This window comes from Gobius niger (assembly GCF_951799975.1).
Source record: "Gobius niger genome assembly, chromosome: 19".
In the NCBI taxonomy this organism is placed as follows: Eukaryota; Metazoa; Chordata; class Actinopteri; order Gobiiformes; family Gobiidae; genus Gobius; species Gobius niger.
Window position 1 is genome coordinate 5,046,713 of NC_136870.1, and position 22,921 is coordinate 5,069,633.

Here is a 22,921-nt window from a genome sequence, read left to right on the forward strand (position 1 = left end):
TTGATCTACGAGGAAATATTACGGGGACAGAAATATGTCACAGAAATGTGTCGCTTAACATGTAAAATTTCATCTAACAGAAAAAAATAATAATAATAATCTTTACAATAACATGTATACCTTTTCCAATGTTTCTCCATAGATTTGTATGGTAAATTGTAGTTGCATCACAATACATTTTTCTCCACATCAGTAGCACCTACAGACTTCAAACTTTCCGGTCTTGGACTTAATAATATTTTGAATTGTTTTTTTCTTTTTTGAGGGATTTTCCAAGCCTAATTTTTGGAGTTTTGAATGTCAAAAAACAAGGCAAAATTTCAATTGCTTCTAAATTTTTCAACTATATAAGAGTTAATCTTAGAACTAAACAAGATATCCAAAATCCCCTCTGAAAAAGTCTTTGTAACTAATATGTCAAAGAAATAAAACCTTTAATTTAAACCTGGCTCAATCCGTTGTTCAGATTTTGTCGCCGAAAATAGGACATTTTGGGCATTTTTAGGCATAAATGGTCATTTTTACATTAAACCATAAAATCACAAAATTGCTACATGTTTTTCCCCATAAATAATCTGTATATTGGCGTCTCTAAATTTAAAAATATTCCCTGCTTGAGCATTGTTAAAACTCTAAAGAGCAACACAAGCAAATATAATATTAGAACTCTGAGAAATATCACTTACCCTCTCTCTTTTGTCTCGTTTGAGGTAGTAATTGCTCGCCTTCATGATGCACCTGGGGAAAAGTGAAAAATCAGTTGTATATTCATGATTAGATTTAACAGACGTTAACATGCGGGTCATACCGGTGAAGCCAGGCCGAGGATCTGAGTTTCCAAAGTGCACAATATCACCACAACTGCCACGAGAGTCCGGCCATGCTCGGAAGTGGCCATGCCTAGAACGAAACACCCGTTTAGTGCGAGTTGACCTCGTTATGATATTTATGATTCAATTCCAATTGCTCACGTTTGATGGCGTTTACAGGGGGAGGAAAATGTGACATGATCGTCATCAGAATCATAAGAATCGATAAACTGCTGCTTAAACCAGGGGTGTCCAAACCTTTTTTCATGGGGGCCGCATATTGAAGTGTAAACGGGGTGAAGGGCCGTAGATCGGTAGTTAGTGCAGCAAAACCTTCGACTAGCAGAGGTTTAAATTGTGCCCCACACCTCTATTTAAGCTTAAAACCTTCATGCCAGCTCTGTCGCACAATAAAATGTTAGTTGTTCGGTTAGAATTGTATAGAATTATTACATTTCAAATAAAAAGGTCCATCTCTGGTGATGTGTACCGATACAGCAAGAGGCCGAGGGCCACCATAAATTGGTCTGAGGGCCGCATTTGGCCCCCGGGCCTCACGTTGGACACCCCTGGCTTAAACTAACCCACCCACCCAAACAATTACATGGTATCATATTTTTAATGGCCATAACAACTCAGCTTTGGTTTGTGAAAGAGCACTTGGATGGAAGTGGAATAGTTTGGGAGAAACACACAACTTCATGTGTGGAGGACAAATGGAACATCACATCACCGTCAAAACCCTCTCCTCACTGTGAAGTCTGGAGCAGGAGCATCACGGTGTGGGGATGTTTTGTTGCCTCAGGGTCTAGACAACCTGCTATCATCAATAGAAAAATAAATTTACGAGTTTATCAAGATATTTTGCAGAAAAACGTGAGAAATCAGAAAACAACAGTGTGGAATAAGTAAGTGAACCCCTGTGTTAAACAACTGGCTGATCCTTCTTTTGCAGCAATAACTGCAGATCAGACGCTCAACGATCAGGATGAATCTTGGACCGTTCCTCTTTACCAAACTGCTGCAGTTCAGCGAGATTCAGGGGGTGTACTTACTTATTCCTCCCCGTGAATGTTTACATGTTGTGGCCATTTAAAATATGATCAAATGTAAATGTTTGGGTGGTATTAGACTATATCCACACAAAGACAAAACGCTTATGTTTTAAACGTGTTCGTCCACATGGGTCGACTCAGGTCTGTGAAAACGGCGCAGTTCATCTTCCAGGCCTGTGTGAGGCGCTGTGACGCTAACACAGACAATAGAACAAGATGTAAATGGCGCAGTAAACTTATGTGGAATGTAAACAGTGAAAATGAAACTGATTTATGATTTACGATCTACAGAAGAGACGAGGAGGAGAGTTTATTCTTCAGTAGGGATGGGCGATACCACATTTTTTGGAATCGATACGATACCGATACTTTTGGGGTCATTTTTGTCGATACCGATACTGGTCATTTCATATGGGTGAATGTATTTCAATCAACACACATTTCTAAAACTGGTTGTTTTATATAATTAACTGGTCAATTCAAATGATATTACTTTAACTGGTTAATTAAACAATACTAATGTGAAATTAAATACATAAACAACATTTTAAATGAATACTTAAATGACAAACAGAACCTAAACCAGAATGATGTGCCTGGCTCAGTTCAATCCTTTGCTCTTGTGGACTGAATCAGCAGGAAGTGACGTTAAGCTCCCCAGAAGAGAAACCTGGAAAAGATCAAATGTGTTTTTAATACATCATTATGGGTCTGAAGATGATATTTAGTCAACTTAAGAGTAGGTTTGGATGCACACTGCTTTTTAGCTTCTGTAAGGAATTCTTTTCACCTTTTTATTAGTGACTTGGAGATTTCATCTTTGATTTTTTTCTATCCCCCTGGCAGCCAAGATATAATACTGCTTTGAAATGTGGGCGCGTCATTTTCTTCCCTGGACATTTGGAGACAATGGTGACCAAGACAACGCCTGACAACATCAAGCGTTGTCTTGTGTGACTGCATTCACATTCACACGCCTGTGCTGTCGCCATCCATGGATTTTCCCAACACTCGTGTTATATATTTAGAACATCGTCTTCTGTAATCAAATTCTTCAAAGCCCAGTGCAGGTGACACACTTTATTTGACCTGTTTTTGGTCATGTTTTCACCACGTTTGGCTATTGTTTATTGTCACTTTTTTTTTGTGTGTGTTTATTATTGTTACTTTTTTGTCATATTATTTTTGCATTTTCATCCTCATTTTCGTTGCTACTTTGGTGCTTTTTTTTTTTCAAGAAGCTTTAACATTTGGGTAATGCCAAACTGGAGAACATGTGGTCAGTTCAGGTGGGAGTTACAGGGGCTATATATTAAAAATGTTAAAATTATGTATTTTCCTCCCCCCACATGTTCCAGCCATGTCCTAATGTGTAGAATGAGCTCAGACCTGTTCACCACAACTGCCTCTAAAATCCTGCACTGTCACTCACAAAGGTGTTACTTCGGGTCTGATGTGCCGTCATGCAAGAGCTTAATATAGAGACTGCAGTTACGCATTAGACCTGAGGTGGCAGTAGTGAGCATAAAAATGACCAACTTGCATCTAGTCCAGGGGTCCCCAAGTAAATTTCGCTGGGGGCCAATATTAGGCGTGTATTGCCGGGCTCCATAAACAAAAGCTCCAGTAAAAGATATTTTAATTGGGAAAATTCTATTGAGGAAACTTTTTTCCATAAATAAATAATAATGAGCCTGACTGTATCCTCGGCTTACACTTGTATTGCACTTAACAAGCCTGTGTCACAGTCTCTGCTTAACTGTAGTCATTATTCATTCATTCAGCACTTGGTGCTGGTAAGCTACTATTGTAGCCACCGTCGCCCCAGGGGCAGACCTTTTCATTTACCACATGATTATAATGTTTATATGCTGATCTCTGATTATGTCAGTGCCCTCTGCTGGACCCATTTGGAATTCTTTTTCTTTCCTTTTTTTTATTTAAGCTGCCAGCTTGTGGCTGGAGAGAGCATTCTGGTTATTTCTTTAAAAAAATCATAACTGCACAGGAATGGGCTAGAGACTTACTTTATTCTGAAATACTCGGGAATTTGTGCTATAAAATCAAGGGCCGGATTGAATCATCTCGCGGGCCGGATTTGGCTCGGGGGCCGCTTGTTGGAGACCCCTGATCTAGTCCCTTAAGAGGTCAAAAATCAACAAACAAACTGGACTAAAAGCATTAAAATGATTATGAAAATACATAAAATACAATATCATTTATATTTGAGAATTGATTTGATTCAAAATGTTATTATTTGATTATGCTGTAATTCAGGAGTGATAACACATGCGGAGGCTTTGGATGACTTGAGTCACGTGAAAAGCCTTCCAGTGCCAACAAACACTGAAATCTCATTACAGTTGTTCCGGTTTATCTTTGTTGGGTGAAATAACCATTACAAAGTACGCATGCTGTTTTGTTCAGACTTTTTTATAAGGTCACATTTCTGGAAAGGAAACAAAGAATAAGCAGTCAAAGGAACAAAGCTGCTTAATATACATCTTAATAATATAATTAGTAGAAATTGAATCTCTTAAGAACGCAATCTTAATACAAGTCCTATCTTATCTTTGTCATGTAGGCTGTCTCAGCACTTTCCTATGGTGCCTGGTCATCTGTATTTTGGAGACTTTTGACCCAATTCTCTTAAATCTCCTGTTATTGCTCTGGTGCTGAAAAGTATTTATTGGAATATCTTTGAAAAGTCTTTGTCCTGTGTAAATTGAAAGAGTGATGTTGGCACCATTAATGATTTCTGTACAGTTGAATTTGTTTTGCTTATTTCGTTATCAATAGTGAAGCTCATTGTATTTGAAGACATAGATTAACCACTCATTGTGCTCTCAGTGCCAAAGTCAAGGGCTTTTGTTCCACTACTTAATGACCAAAGTTAATACTCACATCACCAGCTGTTAACAAGAGCAGCAGAAAAAAAAAAAAAAATCAGGTCAAACTCCTCCGAGCGCTCTCACTGTCTGACAGGGATGTCCACTGCTAAACGTGTGAAGTCCTCTCATCCAAATATGTCCTTCCTGACCAATAGAAGGTGACGGCAGGTATGTGCGGTGGAGGCTGTCACACAGTGCTCGGGGAAACGTTCTAGGCTAAAAGCACTTCCTGAAATATGGCCCGGGACTCGGGAGCATCCCAGTCTGGCACGGGCTCAACAGCTTCAAGGATTGTCCGCTCAGGCTCCTTTTATCTGCTCCCCTTTCTTCACGACACAATGTGGGCAAAGCGAGCAACAGATTTCTTTTCAAGAATATCCATGAGAGCCGGTTTGGGCTTTGAGGGGGTGAAAATAAAGTTGCTTTGGATTCTATGGATTCTGAAGTCTTTAACTTTGTGTTCACTACTATCATATTTACTGTGTATCATTGTTTGATCCAAAACCCAGTGTAACTTAGTTTTCTTTACATATACATTCATAGTAAAGCACGGACTCAGTCTTAACTCTAAGGGCCGGATCTTAGTGAACTGAGCAAGTACTTCCTTAAGCATGATCTACTATCACAGGTCAAACTAAAACCTGTACGCGCAGTAATATCTTCACTTTACTGTGCGGACGCCGAAGTACTCCTGGTATGATTACGCCTTACAATATAGTACTTCTTTTTTTAATTTTGTGTAACTATACTTGGATTGTGCAACACTTCATTTAACCATATTTAAATAGGGAAAACGTGGAAGAGCTTGGTAGCTTCTGTCTTCACCTGGTTTGGAGCTATAGAGGAGAGGGGGAGAGGCTAAATGCTAACGCTAGTGCGGTGTTCACATGACTGAGCGCACGCGTGAAGACCAGACAGGTACAAATGAACTCGTCTAAGCTCGGGTAAGAACATATCTCAGGATGTAAAAAACGGTGGCCTGTTCCTTTAACCCGTTGTGAGCTAAACAATGTTCATGTCTGAGAGAGAACGAGCTGGAGTCCGCTGTGGCGAGGATCGGCCCTCGTGAAACAAAACAAATGCACATGTTCACCCCCCACGCCCGCATAGCCCCACCACCCTGTCTTCCCAGCCACGGAGTCCATCTGGTTGGAGGAAAAAGTGTCTCTTCACCCCACGTACGTCCCACTTAAAAGGTCTGGAGTGGCAAGATCACAAAGGGCAAAATGTTAAACTATAGTCTGCGTTTTGAGACACCAGATCTTTCTATACAGTATTTGGTAAGAGCTTAATAAACACAGACAAACCCTCAAAAAAAAAAAAGATCTAAAAATTTGGCCAAACCAAGCAGCAGCTTTGATCTGGAATGCACTGCAAAAAATGTGCTCGGTTTAGGTGGGGGTTAAGAGGTTAAAAGAACTGACTTGGTTCTTTCAGCTCAAATAAATGTGTGTTTCCCCTTCCCATTTTTCAATACATTTTTTTACACTAATTTGTTCCAAAATTGTTTCCCTTATTTTTGCTCATTTTTATTACTAGTATTTTCCCAACTTCACCTAATGTTTTCCTTATTTTTGCTCCCCCCCATTTTTTCCTAAATTATACCCCTTTTTCACACATTTCTTGACATTTTTATAAGGTAATTGTTCTGTTTCCTTGTTTTAGACGACAAATACTTTAGTATAAGTATCGGATAAAGTATCGTTCAGGCATCAGTATCGAAAGCCAAGTATCGTTAAAGTACTGGTACCCAGCCCGACCCATTTACTCCCAAAGATGGTCAAGGATATCCGTCCCGCGTCCACAGTGAAATGCGATCCATCCGAGCGTTCTTTCCCCCCCGGCCCACACTCCGCACCGTCTCTTCTCCTCCCCCGCGGTCATCACCTCGGCGGGGGGGGGGGGGGGGGGGGGGGGGGTTCGTCTCACCTCAAATCCATCATGGCCGCCCCCTGTGCTCACAATCACATGAAGAGACGGGCCATGTCGGGGGTCCGATTCCCGGCTGTGAGCACGTGGGCCCAGAGCGCAGCTGCCCCTGAGCAACTGCAGGCGGGACGGACCAAGGGGAGATTTGCCCTTGAAATGACGACTTCTACGATGTAGTTCTCTACGGCGCAAAACTGATTTGACCAGACAAAGAGAAAACACATGTCAGGTATCGCAGTGTCAAAATTCATGATTTGGAGTCTCGCTATGATCTCTGGCTGAGACGAGCTTGTGAATGACTCCAGTGAATTATCGGGATGTACAGGAGAAAACTGTAAGAATTACAAATACATTAAGCGACAGCTGAGAAATTTTACTCAACTACCCTTTACTTCTTCCAGTTCGGCACTACCCGAATGTAAAAGCTTTAAAAAAAAAAAAAGCATCAAAATAGTGACAAAAACGGGGATGAAAACGCAACCTTGTGACAAAAGATCGACAAAAAAGACGTGATGAAAACACGGCAACAAAGCAATGGAAAGAAAACAATGAAAATCTAAAAACGAGCCAAAAAAGCGACACCAAACAACGACAAATACAAGGATGAAAATGCAACAAAACATTTGACATAAACACGACACAGAAGTGACAAAACTGGGACAAAACGGCAACAGAAAAGTGACAAAAGCGTGCAACAAAGCACCTAAAAATATGACAAAGAATGTGAAGAAAACATGACAATAAAGCAATGGAAAGAAAACAATGAAAAACAAATAACAAGCCAAAAAAGCGACAACAAACAGCGACAAATGCAAGGGTGAAAACGCAACAAAAATTTGACAAAAACACGACACAAAAGTGACAAAACTGGGACAAAAAGATAACAAAAACAAACAAAGCACCTACAATTATGACAAAAACTTGACGAAAACGTGATGAAAACACAACAAAAAAAGCAATGAAAAAAAGGGATGTTAAAGAAACAAGAAAGCCACAAAAACAGGACAAAAAAGTAAAAAAAAAAAAGCAACAAAAGACAAAAAACTGCAGAAGGATTTGTTAATAAAACAAGATAGTTACAGATACAAATCATACCACGCACACGAGGAGCCCACAGGTGGAAGCAGGACCAGCTAAAGTCTCGGAATTTGACATTTCAAATTTTAGCATCCTGGTGATATCATAATTATGAGCTTATTTATGGTACTTTCCTCATACGTGTCATAGTTAAAATGGATTAAATTTGTGGCAAACTCCTGGATCTCTTTGATGAAACTGCAGGAGACAATGCGTACACTCCTTTGTCTGGTTTGCCTGAGAGAAAACTACTCCTCTATTCCATCAAATGCGACTTTGAGCACACTTATCCAACTGCAGGGCCAGAAAGTGGGTCAACCAAAGTGGCGCGTAAACATCAGCACAGGGGAAGTATTAGAATGATAGTAAATGGCCATAATCATGATCCATGGTGTTTTTATGTCATAATAATTACGCCTCATGACTCCGGCTGATTCGCGTTTTGGAAGCCAGGCCATTAGAAGTGTGTTTATGGAGAGCATTAGCAGTTTGGAGCATCTGTCAGCTACTTAACTTTAACGGATGGGGAGGGCTTTAAGCTAGGAGTTGTTTAGGTCCGCAGAAAACACGTTTCGGGGACTGGACTGTTGAGAAGAGTAACAGGATTTCAAAAACCTGGATTCTTGTGAAACTCCACAGTTCATTCTTGTTCGAAGAAAATTAAGGCAATTCATGGACAACGTATAGTGGGTGACCCCAAACTTTGGAACCGTAGAGGGTTAGGTAATGTTGGAAGGTTGTTGCATAAGTGTGAAGCTCGGTTCATAGGTGGAAGGTGCATATTGTAGGTAAGATTACTTGGTTGGTACTCGGTAGGACAAAGGTGGGTAGGTAGGAAGGGAGGAATGTAGGTACATAAGTTTGGCCAGGTAGGTAGGAAAGAAGAAGAAGGGGTCTAGTTGGTTGGTTGGTTGGTTGGTTGGTTGGTTGGTTGGTTGGTTGGTTGGATGGATGGATGGATGGATGGATGGATGGATGGATGGATGGATGGATGGATGGATGGATGGATGGATGGATGGATGGATGGATGGATGGATGGATGGATGGATGGATGGATGGATGGATGGATGGATGGATGGATGGTTACTTGGATGGATGGATGGATGGATGGATGGATGGATGGATGGATGGATGGTTACTTGGATGGATGGATGGATGGATGGATGGATACTTGGATGGATGGTTACTTGGATGGATGGATGGATGGATGGATGGATGGATGGATGGATGGATGGATGGATGGATGGATGGATGGATGGATGGATGGATGGATGGATGGATGCATGGATGGATGGATGGATGGATGGATGGATGGATAGATACTTGGATGGATGGTTACTTGGATGGATGGATGGATGGATGGATGGATGGATGGATGGATGGATGGATACTTGGATGGATGGTTACTTGGATGGATGGATGGATGGATGGATGGATGGATGGATGGATGGATAGATACTTGGATGGATGGTTACTTGGATGGATGGATGGATGGATGGATGGATGGATGGATGGATGGATGGATGGATGGATGGATGGATGGATGGATGGTCGCTTTGGTATCCAATCCAATCCATCGCTTTGGTATGTAGAAAAGCCGGTAGGTGCGTAGGTTAGTTGTTTAGGAAGTAAGGAATTAAATAAGGACCACAGGTTAGGTAATGTATATAGATAAGGACTGGGATGGAAGGTATGTAGGTTGGTAGTTCGAAGCTTTACACATCACAAGCATGTAAGAATTGTGAAAGGACGACAGTAGAAGGTGATTGGATGGATTGACAGACCGCATTTCTCCAGTTCTAGCGATAAAATGTTGCTCCTGTCCACAACTCTACACAGCACGAGCCTTTCAGATTTATTTCCCTGTGTTTTCCTCCATGCTCGAGCCCACAGCCCTGAAATCCCCCGCCGCTCTCCGTCTGATAGGGGCCTTCAAAGCGGATTAGCTGCCCGGTTTCATCTCTGCCGCGATTGTACATTGGAGTGCGTTACAAGCATTCCCCGCTACGTTCGCCGTGTCTGTTGTTGCCAGCCAAGCGCCTGGCAAACACTAATGGAAGTCAGGCATAATTAATGGGGATGCTAATTGTACACCAGATCGTTCCAGATTTACAGCGTGTTAGACGAGAGTTTAACCCCGGGCTGTGCGTTGTTGTCTGGTGTCCGCAGAGAATACATGTCATTTGAAATTATCGGATGTGCTATGTAATGTATAATGCTCATTTTCTATTCATCTGTGAATGCTTTTTGATGTCAAACTCGAAAGCGCTGTTGGACCTGCAACCTCCGACGACGATGAAATTATTTTGTTGACGCCCCTTTTTTCATGACATTAACGTACAGTGACGAGCTGAAAATGGCTTTTTGATGACTGAAACATGACAAGAAAATGTTGAAAATGTAAGAGGGGGTTGGTCCGTCAGACGTTCGCACTCAGAGCTTGAGCACGGAGGCAAAGAACTGACACAGTGTGTGACAGAGCCGCGGCTGAAAGTACCATGGACTAGCATGTCGACTGTACTTAGCAAGTGAGAAGCTCCATGCTAGGACTAAGTGGCGCTCTTGTGTCTCTTCTTCAGGTTCCGAATCGTGTGTAACAGGATCATCGCCCACAAGATGTTCGACCACGTGGTGCTGATCATCATCTTCCTCAACTGCATCACCATCGCCATGGAGAGGCCGCGCATCGAGCCCAGCAGCGCCGTAAGTATGCTACTAAGCTAATCCACACCTTTCACCCGCTGTAGTCAGTGCGGTGATCTTTTTGGGAGCTTGTTCTGGTGGCTGTTTCGTCTAAAAACAAAGTCAAGGGTTCAATTGCTAAACAATGTAGACAAACCACAGAGAAGTGTCTATCTGTCACTCGAAGCAGAGCTGGGATCCCCAAACGTTTCAGGCTGTGACTCTCAAAGTGAACATGTGGAAAATCAATATTTGAATCAGCAAAACATTTTCAAATTGAGTTTAACTCTTCGACTGCTCTACGCCGAACATGCCGGTTGGCGCCACTCCCTGACTGAAATCCACGAATGATGGCTTTCGTCAAAACGCAAACAGCCCAGCTCGTCCCAGAGAAGACTCGATGAGACAGGATCCGAGTTCGATCAGAGTTTGAAGAAGCGGCTGACCTTTGAATAGACATGTGTTGTGCCATTACCATCCATCCATCCATTTTCTTCCACTTGTCCGTTGCCGGGTCGTGGGGGCAGCTGTTGGAGCTGCCCAAATCACACTGCACCAGCCCCTTATGGCTCCTCCTGCAGGCGGTGGGTCCACAGGAGGACGGCCTCATGATTAACCTGTTGGTCTCTCATAAGGGGCTTCTGAACCGCTCTTTGTCTGACCCGTCACCTAGGACCTGTTTGCCATGGGAGCCCCTACCAGGGGCACGAAGCCCCCGACAATAGAGATCCCAGGATCATTTGGGCGCCCATGTTAAGGTGGCGGCTCCAGGAGGGGCGTTGTTGTGCCATTAGACAGGGGAAAATGTAACAAAATGCATCACACCAACGAAATTAGACAGAGACAGATGCCTGAAAGCACAATGCAAAGATACAAAATGGGAAAGGAGTGCCTGTATAGCTATAAAAAAAAATGTTTTTGGGATGTTTTAAATACTTAAAAAAAATAATGAAATGTTGCTTAAAACAACTGTTTTAAAAAAGTGTAATTTTCTCCACTTCTTTTTGGTGAAAACTACCGTTGTTCATTTGTCAATTAAAAAGTCACCGATAAACCTATAATAAAATAGTTTTTATTTTAATGAAAGTAGAGACTTTGAGTCAGAGTTGTACAACTTTTTGCTGGTGAATCGGGCATAAATTATAAATATGTAGATAACAGACATAAATGAGAATAAATGTAGTGCAGGTTTTTCTGTCATTTTATATTTTCATTCAAAAATAAGGCGTGCAAAAATGGCACAAAAAAAAGTATTTATATTCTACAACAAAATGTGAATAATGATAGAGCCTGGTTACCGTTGAAAGTTATTATTAAGGGGATTTTGGATGATGTTCAGTAAGCTAGTTATTACTGGAAAAAATATGTGGACATTTTAATGTTGCCTTATGCGCAATAATAAAGGAAGAAACTAGATATTGTCCATCTAAAGAAACCTTACTGTTAATTATAAGACTGGGAAATGTGTGTCTGTAGGCGCTACTTAAGATGTTGTCTCCTTAACATCATATTTTTTACAGATTGAAAAAACTAAACAAGATCCACAATCCCCTCTGAAAAAGTCTTTGTAACTAATATGACACAAAATAAAGCCATAAATCTAACCCTGGCTTCCATCATTTTAACCCTCTCCGCCGCTGTGCTGACTTGGCACGCAGCAGATAATGGAGGAGCGCACTCTCGTTGCCTTTAGTGACACCAGCGAGAAATGGGGCGGAACGTTGTGGAAAACCTCTTCTCTGAGTATTTGCCAGGAGCTGTGGGAGAAATTACTCCCTACCCTTAAATCTGCTGCATTGCATCAACCTTATTCCTCCAATGCGCCACCCTCTCTCTGTGAGGGGGCGGAAGCACAGCAAACACGAGAATTAGCACTTCTGAATCTGGCTCCTTTTAGGTAGTTCGTCAAAAGGGTTGCATTCACGACGTTCTAGATTTTGATGTATCAGAAGGAGGGGAGGTGTCAGAATTCACAGTATTCCTCTGTATTCCTCAATGAATTCCTCTTTGTAAATCCAAAGAGGAAATCCGCATGTATCGAACCTGCTCATTGTTAGTGTGGGATTGGGTGCACACATTTACAATATCATTGGCTTATAAAGTCTATTCAACTGAAAACAATCGTGCATTGAGTATTCAAGTATCAATCAATCAATCAATCAAAGTTTATTTCTATAGTGCTTTACAACAACACACTGGCAGACCACAATGCTTCACATAAAACCACAGAGAAAAAACCTTCAGCATAAATAATGCACCTGTATTGTTTGTATTGTTTGAAAGTTTTAGAGTACACTTGAGTGTAGTCTATAAATCAAACACAATCACATCCACACGGGCATTGCGTTAGTAAAAAAGAGACATTCCTGGATTCTAAAAGTAGTATAGAAGCTATAATCATTTTCTCAGGCTGCACGTTTAGAACAGAACATCATAAAACTTTGTCTCAAGCTAAACAGCTCTCTGAATCTTCAATGAGGGTTCTTGAGTCATCTGATATACTCTGTGGTTAAAGGGATCAAGGTCAAGGTCAAGTTTATTTCTATAGCACATTTACAACAACCACGGCTGCCCAAAGTGCTTCACAACACAAACAGATGATAAAAACTATGAATACAAATACAAACAAGGCATAATAACTACGTCAAAATCAATTAAACAAAAATACAATGAAGAAAGTTGAACATATTAAAAGGCCTGTGTAAAGAGGTGGGTTTTAAGGGAGGACTTAAAACTGCTTAGAGTCGGGGCCAAACGGATGCTGAGGGGCAGACCGTTCCACAGTCGGGAGCAGCAGCGGAAAAAGCTCTGTCTCCTCTGGTTTTCATGTGCGTTTTGGGCACATCCAGGAGGAGCAGGTCAGCTGAGCGAAGTGCTCTGGACGGGGCATGGACAGAGAGTAGCTCAGACAGATACAGAGGTGCCAAGCCATTTAAACATTTAAAAACAATTAAAAGAATCTTAAAATTGATTCTGTGACAGACAGGAAGCCAGTGCAGACGGGCGAGCACAGGTGTGATGTGCTCACGTCGCCTGGTGCCGGTCAGCAAGCGGGCCGCTGCGTTTTGGACCATTTGTAGCCTCGTAATGGACGCTTTGTCCAAACCACAGTATAAAGCATTACAGTAGTCTAGACGAGTGGTAATGAGCGCATGTACTGCTTTTTCAAGTTCGTTTAGAGGAATGTAGGATTTAACTTTACTTAAGAGGCGCATCTGAAAAAAGCTAGTTTGGATAACTGAACTAATTTGCTTGTGTAGTTTAAAAGAGCTGTCCAACATGACGCCAAGATTCCTCACACATGGACGAACATAAGGAGCAAGTGGGCCAAGCAGAGCAATATCTGCAGCGTTAAAATGACCAAATAACGCCAAAGGGATATTTCAGGATTTTTGACATAGGGCCTCATTTCCAAGTTATCCAGAGTGTTGCTGATTTTTGGAGATTTTTTGTGTGTAATTCATGCAGTTCTTATATTTGAAGAGTTGCGCTAGGCTATTGCAAGGCTAACGCATTTCTATGGTATCAGCTAGCCTGCATTAAAAACAGTCTGACCCGCTCCACAGAGCACCTGAGGCAAATCACTTATAACACCAGACTAACCATATAAATGTCTGTGTCGATAGAATAATTTTTGGAATATAACTGACTTTGAATCACATGAATGATCGCATTTTGAGGGACTATTTTCTAGCAGATCACTCCGCCGCTGCGTAGCTTACACAACCACGAAGCTGATGCTGCTCAAATATATGGTATTTTAAATGCAAAATGGTTAAAATTATTCTATGGACACAGACATTTATATGGTTAGTCTCGTGTTATAAGTGATTTGCCTCAGGTGCTCTGTGGAGCGGGTCACATTGTTTTTAATGCAGGCTAGCTGATACCATAGAAATGGGCTGGCCTTGCACTAGCCCAGCGCCACAAAGCTCTTCAAACATAAGAACTGCATGAATTACAAAAAAAAATATCTCCAGAAATCAGCAACACTCTGGACAACTAGGAAATGAGGCCCTATGTCAAAAATCCTGAAATATCCCTTTAAGGTGTAGAACGTTTCGCGTCTAATCCAAAGGAATGACTGACGTTTCAGCTCAGCCCGTAGCCTGTATGACGACCACAGGAAGGAGTTTAGATTAACTCAGTCCTCTCTATTAACGACTATTCTCACCTGTGGGTAAACATTTTTGTAGTTCTAAGTCCTAATGACCTAACTCACGGCCCTACTCTCAGCTAATCACTGCTAACTACCTACCTATTGATCTGTCCTGGGCTGAGTTTCAGCCTCATTAGCCTGACAGAGCCCTCCAGGAGTCTGCTGTACAGTGGGAGCAGGTGAAATCTAAGTCCACCACTCCTGTTCATGGAGGGATTTTGTTTCTTCCATAGACCATAAAAAATAACAGACTCCTCCTCACTCCCCGTTTGCCATAATAACTATGTTCGAGGGGAAATCATGGCAGATTTACAGACTCCTCCTACCCTGCTGTGATGGTGCATGTTCCCATGTTCCTGTAGACTCGGCCCTCGCGGGGTGCGTCGTCCGGTCGTAGCCGTGCAGCTCCAATGCTCACAGCCTCCGGCCCTCATTAGTTTTCTTACAAAAAACAGCCTGGTTTCTTTAATTGTAACTAACCCAGCGTTATCACAGGAGCAATAGCTGTAGAAAGTTTAGGAAAATTTGAAACCAGGCTTTAAAGTTGTTTTCAACGTGTCTAAAGTGCAATGCTTTCCAATGGAGGACGAGCGGCTATATGGAGGTACTATAGCAATGGTGGACCAATGGCGGCCCCAAGTGTCGTGGTCCTGAAGCAGAGCAGCTAGCGGCCATTGGTTTCTTCACAAAAAGTTTCTTTGACTCCTCTTTCAAACCAACGTTGCATAAAAGTTACGACTCGAGTGTTTTTAACTCCTCTTTCCTATTTATCTCAAAAACCTTTCATAACTCTACGTCCCGTACTCCCTGTGTCCTGCAGTTGCTTGTTGTTGACATGGCCGACGTTGCCGTGGATACCGCCTCTCCGTCGCGCTGTGGAAAAACGATGGCGAGTGATTACGGGACATAATTCGAAACATTATTTCTAATTGGGCACTGGGAACAATGCATCACTGTCCGCCGCTCAAACTGATTATATTAGCATCAGCGGAATGAAATATGCAGCGGCGGGGTGGGGCCCCTGGCAGAGGCGTCGGCACCGCGTCATGGCTCCGGAGCAGAACGCTCAGCCTGGACCGGGATGAAAGCTTGTCTCGGGATCTGGCAGTGCTGAAAAGGAACAGTCTGGGTCAGAAGCAAAGCCGAGGCGGGTTGCAGACGCTCTGTTTGTCAGACGTACCTTCAGGGGGTTGGAAGTCAGACCGGATATCAGCAGATGTAGATACATGAGTGAGGAGCGATCAAGAGCTTGTTGAATGGAAAGTTTGGCGCTCGCAGGTGCAGGTGAACGGAGCCAGTCTCTCAAGTCATCCAGGAAATATTATTGTAGTGAAGCTTAAATGGTCGACTGGACTGGGTTGATTGAGTTGAGAATGTTTTGCTTCTCTTCACAGGAGCTTCTTCTTAGCTCAGGTCAGAATGTGACAGTCAGGCCCATAAATATTAGGACATTGACTCATTTATTCTGTTTTTGGCCCTATAAACCACCACAATGGATTTGAAATAAAACTATGTAGTTAACCTGCAGTTTTTCAGCTTTAATTTGAGGTGATTTACATCCAAATCTGATGAATTACAAGTGTTTTTATTGGGCTCCCCACTTTTCAAGGGCCCAAAAGTAAAGGGACAAAGTAACATTTATCAAACTTTTTTTTATTTGTAATATTTGGTTGTAAATCCTTTGCAGTCAATTACAGCCTGAAGTCTCGAAGGCACAGACGTCACCAGACGCTGGGTTTCTGTCAGGCGTCTTCAGCTCCTGCGTGTTCTTGGGACATGTTCCCTTCAGTTTTGTCTTGAGCAAGTGAAATGCTGCTCAGTTGGATTTATGTCAGGTGATTGACTTTGCCATTGAATAACATTCCCTTTTTTTTGCCTTTAAAAGCTCTTTGGGGCTTTGGCAGTAGCTTCGGGTCATTGTCCATCTGCACTGTGAAGCATTTGGCTGAATATGAGCTCACAATATTGTCCGAAACACTTCAGAATTCATCCTGCTGCTTTTGTCAACTGTCACATCATCAATAAATACAAGAGAAACAGTTCCATTGGTCCAAACAAGCCCAGGCCATGATGCTGCACCACCATGTTTCACTGATGGGGTGGATGTTTCCTTTATTTCTCCATACTCTTCTCTTCCCATCACTTTGTAGATGTTTTTTGTCTCCTGTTTCCACCTTGTGGTTAATGGTCTGTATTTTCTCTGGTGAAGTCTTCTCTTGATGGTTGATTTTGACTCACATACACCACCTCCTGGACAGTGTTTTTGATCTGACCTGTTGTTGTGAAGGGGTTTTCTTCTTCTTTGGTCATCCACCACATTTGTCATCCATGTTCTTCCAGGTCTTTTGGTGTTGTTGAGCTCACCGGTGTGTTCTTTCTTTTCAATAAAGTTCCAAACTCTTTTTTCAGCCTAATAATGGCTTGCTTCTTTGATAGTGATGGCTCTTTGGATCTCATATTGAAAATAACAGCAACAACATTCAAAATGCAAATATCAGACTTGAAATGAGCTCTGAAAGTCTCATCTGTTCCTTATAAATAGGATAATGAGGGAAAAGGAGACACCAGGTCATGGAACAGCTGAGCAGCCACTTGTCCCATTACTTTTGGTCCCTTGAAAAGTGGGAGGCTCACATACAAACGTTTGTAATTCCTCCACTGTTCATCAGATTTCGACGTAAATACTCTCAAATGAAAGACTGCAGTTCATGTACGTCTTTGTTGTGTCGTTTGTGGTGGTTCATGGAGCCAAAAACAAAATAATTGAGTCGATGTCCCGATATTAATGGACCTGACTGTATGCCCAAGCCAGAACTGTCTTATTCCATTCCCAGGAAAGAGGGAACCAAAACTGCCAACCCACTTATTCAAGCTGTTTACAGTATCACTCAATACAGCTCAACAGTCGGGGCTCCCGGCCCTGTTCCTGGAAGTAGACTTTCAGAGAAAAATGATTATAAAGACTTTAAAAGAACGATAGCAGATAATACATAGACAAGACATAAAACACACCCATTTTTAACATTTATCCAAAACTTTGTACACAGAAAAGTAATAGGATTTAAAGGATTTCCCAGTCAGCACATTAGCCTACGGATTAGCCTCTGTCCTGCTGCTCAAACTCGTAATATTCTCTCTTTGGTGTTGGTGTTTGATTGTCTGCCAGTCGTGAGAGATCGTGTTGTCTAATCCTTGTCTAAAGTAGATAGGGCGCGGTAAAGTGGTGCAATGAGCGAGTACAGTTGCGATTTTCGCCTGATGCAGTAGATCAAATTAGCGCTACTACAAACCATTTCTAATGCAAAACACTGTAAAGTGGCATGCGCTCATTAGTAAATCATTGAAAGCGCTTTATCTGCTGAACTATCTAAAAGTAGCTCAGGGGTGTGTGAGCAATGAGAAGGCAGCTGTTTTAGCCGGTTCTTAGCGAGAGACAGAAGTTCCAGCAGTGAGTGCGTTTGGAATTCAGTCCAGATGCTTTCTCTGCTGCAGCTCATCTCTCCCGTCAGAGTTTACAGCGGTCTCTGTGTCTGCCAGAGACTTCAGAGCTGCCTGTGTTATCTGCACAAGTCTGATCAGGAGCATGTAGAGCTGAGATAGATCAAAGAATTCTCTGGACTTCTGGTCACTTTAATCTTCAGGCTTTACTCCAAATCTGAATTCACCATCGAAAACACTTCGCCTTCAGCTTTCTGTGACAAACTCAGTGCATCATGGGCTTTTCTTTCCTCCCATGGCGAACTGGATGCTCCCATCGTTCACACCGGGTCGCCCCCGTCAGCCCAAAGGAATGTTCACAGACCCCTCCTCGCATCGTGATGTCACTCCCCGGCGTTCCCACAGACCAAACCCCCTCGCGGAGCGCTCCACGGGGTTGCCATGTGTGTTTATGCGCTGGTGCGGTGCTACAGCCGGGGGGACAGAGGGGACGGCGTGGGAAAGACATCCCCCCCCCCCGCCATGCACTGAGTTACCGCTGTTAGCTGTTAGCTGACCCCTGCGCACACACACACACATGGGCTAATGCTAATGCTAGACAGGGAGGAAGTCTTTGTTTAGCTCAGTAAATAATGTGGGATCCCATCTCAGCTAAAGCAGTTGTAAACAGAACAAGCATCCATGATTTATTTTAGGGACCACATGGATTGTAGGCTGAGGACTGTTACTTCGGATACCAGTACTTTAACGATACTTGGTTTTTGATACCGATGCCTGAACGATCCTCAGACCTGACTGTAAACTTGACAGGGAGCCTGACATGGACGTAAACCTATTAACCCCCAACTGAAAAACATCAAAATAGAGATGAAAAAGAGGATTAAAAAGCAGCAAAAAAAGTGTCAAAAACAAGGTGAAACCATGACGAAAAAGCAATGAAAAAGAACAAAAAAACAACATAACATGACATAAAGCCAGGCAAAATGTGACAAATGCAACAAAAATGCATCAAAAATGTGACGATTACTTTTGTAGGTCTTAGCTTTCAAATGAGGCCTTACACGGTTACTCTCCAGTAGTAGTAGTAGAAGTTTTAAGATCGATCGGGAAAAAATGCACGGTTCAGGCGGGGGGTAAGAGGTTAACTAAAGGCAGCCAAGTAAGAGATTTAAGCAGGTTAGGTCTTCATAAAAATCCATTCTTTGATTATTCATTCCAAAAATAGCATTTTCTGTGTCGAGCTGCTCATTAGGAGCATGTTTTGTGTTTTGTATTACTGGCAACAGAATAGTCCTAAATGTTAAACAGTGTTGCTTTAACCTGTTACCTGCCGGGGGTTAGGGTTAGGATTAGTTAATAATAATAATAATGCATCGGTTTTATATAGCGCTTTTCTGGACACTCAAAGACACTTTACATTGCATTATTCAATCACTCCATACTCGGTGGTGGTAAGCTACTATTGTAGCCACAGCTGCCCTGGGGTAGACTGACAAAAGCGAGGCAACCAGGTTGCGCCATCGGCCCCTCCGACCACCACCAACCACTCACTCACACACTACAATCGCCAAACATCAACAATTATAACCTTTCGATAACAGAGTCATTAACGGGAACTTACCCTAAAGCTAGTGTTAGCTTCATGCTAACCGCTAGCTTTAAATGCCATTTTTTTGTTTGTTTTCACTTTTACTGGAAATTCAGCTGCATTTTCTCATGTAATAATGAGACTAAACACTAGGGCTGAAAGATATATCGATGTCATATCGATATCGAGATATTGATACATTCAAGGTATCAATATCGCAAAGAAAAATATATCGTTATTGTATTTATATAGAGATATGAACATTCAAAATATTAAAATCGAAAAAGCAAGATATAAACGATTTAGATTTTCATCAGTAAAGCTGCACTCTTTTGTATTATGATTTTATTTTTCTGGAAAATGCTGAGTTTTCACCTAACCCATAGTTATATCGTATCATATCGTATCGTATCGATATCAAGATATCTGGCATGAATATTGAGATATGAAATTTTGTCCATATCGTTTATTATTAAGTTCATTTGTGTGTGCTAAACATGCTTACAGTCTTCCAGCAGACACGCCTCTTTGTTGACATGTGTGGAAGTGTTTGAAGCAAAGCAGTAGCAGCAAAAGTCAGCACGCTAACACAGTCAGGATCTAGCAGAATGAAAGTAGTTTATCTCTTTAACCCCTCTTCTGAAAGGCGCGCTGGGGCCAGCGTTCGTAAGGTATGACCGATAAATAAAATAACAGCTCTACAGGCACAATCTCATTGCAAAGCCCAACAGGTGACCCACTTGTTTTGCTCTTCCCTGTGATAAATACTGCATCCGCTGCCGTTGGGACTCAGTGGTAAACAGTAAACTTCAGAAGTGCTGCCAGCCATCATTACCGAGCGCCACAGATTGTTTGCAAAATATGAATCGTCCAAGGATCCTAGTTCCACCATGCATTATTTAGCTGCAGCCCGGATTTTCAAAGCCAAAAAACTGTTTATTTTGTTGGATACGCATTTTAAGAACTTTCTTTTCTCTTCTGCAGGAGCGGATCTTCCTGACGCTGTCCAACTACATCTTCACAGCGATCTTCGTGACGGAGATGACCGTGAAGGTAGGGCGAGATCAGATCGATTGTCTTTACTCATCTCATCTCACATACTTGTTTCATTTTTTTTTTAAATGGGGAAAAATAATCAAAGCAGCTCATTGGAGGATACTTCTGTATGCCGTATATGGATGGGAAAGCACGTAAACGTAACTTGGATCTCCATGGAGATGTTGACTAATGGCAATATCCCGTATCGGCTACAACTATCCGATACTGAACCGATACCAGTTTTGGCTCTCACAGGCATAAAAACACAATATAAATATGAGCATGCTAGCAGGAGCATGCTAATGCTAACGGCAACTAATCAAAGCTGGGTCAGAAACGATGATAGAAATACCTCAAGTAGTCTAATAAAATAAAATTGCTGCTGTTGGAGCGGCCAAGTGTTTGTGTTTTAGTTTATGAAATGCTGTCAAAGAATAACTGATAAGATATTTGTAATGAAAGTTGTTATGATCAGATCACTTTATGTGAGTTGTTTATATTACTGCAAAATAACATGTCTCATGTGTCGAAAATCCAGTGATCCTTGTTAAATCTTTCCCATTAGTTTAGATATAATTGATCTGTAACATCAAGACAAGAAAGAGGACCATTCACAGAGAAAGCCACTGTAAGGAAAGTCTTTTGGTATCGGTTAATACTGTATATTGGCGATACTCAAGCCTCCAGTATTGGTATCGGTATTGGAAGCAAATAAGCTGGATCTCTAGTGCATCTCTAGTCTTTACAGTCATTACTGGACGGTGCAGGTTTTAGCATTTTTGGCTCTACGGCGCATGTTATGCATCCCGAACAGAATGCATGTGTGTCATCATCACTAACCGCTAAACTGAAGGCTGCAAACGCTCGAGACCTGCAAGGTCCAAAAGCTCCAAAAACACATGAAATCTGCGTGGCTTTGTAATGGTTTCTCCTGCTGTGTGAGATGTGTAAGATTCAAACTTGGTCATAATACGCTTCAAAATCTTTGTTTCCAAAAAATGACGTTGTCCAGGAACAGCCCAAACGCAAACCATCAAATCAAATGTGCTGCTCTGAGTGTGTTTTATCTTCCATCAATGGAAATTCAAACATAAAACTTAAAAGAACAGGCCACCGTTTTTCCATACTGTGATATGTTCTTACCTGAGCTTAGACGAGTTGTTATGTACCTGTCTGGTCTGAGCGTGGTAGTTTACAACTTCACCCCCGTTTGGAGCTATAGGAAAACACTGGGAGAGGCCAAATGCTAACAACATCTTTGGTCGTTTTGCGTGACTGAGGGCATGAACAAATACCAAACAGGTACGTATCAACTCGTCTAAGCTCAGGTAAGAACATATCACAGTGTGTAATAATGGTGGCCTGTTCCTGTAACACTTCATGAGCAAAGCCACATGTGATGACAGTCATGTGGGCGACAGTGGGGCACACAGGGCTGGGCAATCCCTACTTTGGTCAATCTCAATAATCGTCACAGGACTTTATGATCGACAGGTTTACAGACAATTCAACCTGGACAGACTCAGAGACAAAAGCAGCGATTCAAAATATACTTTATTGACATAGTAGACGTCAGTGTATGGATTTTAGTTAGTATGGATGGGTAGGTTAGCGTTAGGGATGTCTTGCAGCAGGACACTGGTGGTGGTCCGGGAGACCGGTGATGTGTGCAGTAGGGTGAAGCCGTGGACAGAAGAGGTGGTGAAGGGGCGGAGGTGGGTCGCCGCACAGCTGGGAAGCTGACGAGCCATGACCGCTGGAGATTAAATACAGGACAGGGGGCGATGATTGGCTCAGCACTGATCGGCTGAGGTGGAGGTGTGACCCTCGCAGGCGCGATCACAAGCTGGATGTAGGTGATCCTGAAATGAGTCTTCCAGGTTGAATTTGCGCCAAGGCTTCATTTCTTCAGCAGAAACAGCTCCTAGTTTGGGAGGTTGGATGTGACAATGGAGGATGTTTGAGAGTTGAACTAAGAGGAAAGCATTTGTTGGCTTAAGGCACAGATAGTGGAGCAGGTCGTCTTGTGACTGGAGGGTCAGCGGTTCTAAGGTGCCTCTGTCGTTGTGTCCTTGGGCAAGACACTGAATGACTGGTTCCTTGACGTAAAAGTGCTTTGAGTGCCTAGTTTAAGTTAGAGTTCAGCCCGATCCAACCCAGGCCCGCGGGCAATAAGCCCAACCCGAACCCAACCAACTAGCTGTATGTCCCAACATGAAACAAGCCCGACGCGGTATTTATCCCATCCTTTGATG

At 42.3% G+C, this 22,921-nt stretch overlaps 1 protein-coding gene across 10 annotated transcripts in view; it reads left to right on the plus strand.

Annotated features, from left to right (window-relative positions):
• The window catches only part of cacna1g (calcium channel, voltage-dependent, T type, alpha 1G subunit), a 347,077-nt gene that overhangs the window by 224,572 nt on the left and 99,584 nt on the right, over positions 1–22,921 (plus strand). For all 10 annotated transcript variants that reach the window (XM_079577933.1, XM_079577934.1, XM_079577929.1 and 7 more), the window contains exons 19-20: positions 10,341–10,464; positions 20,613–20,681. In XM_079577933.1, coding sequence (XP_079434059.1) covers positions 10,341–10,464; positions 20,613–20,681 — 193 coding nt within the window. The remainder of the gene's footprint in view (positions 1–10,340; positions 10,465–20,612; positions 20,682–22,921) is intronic.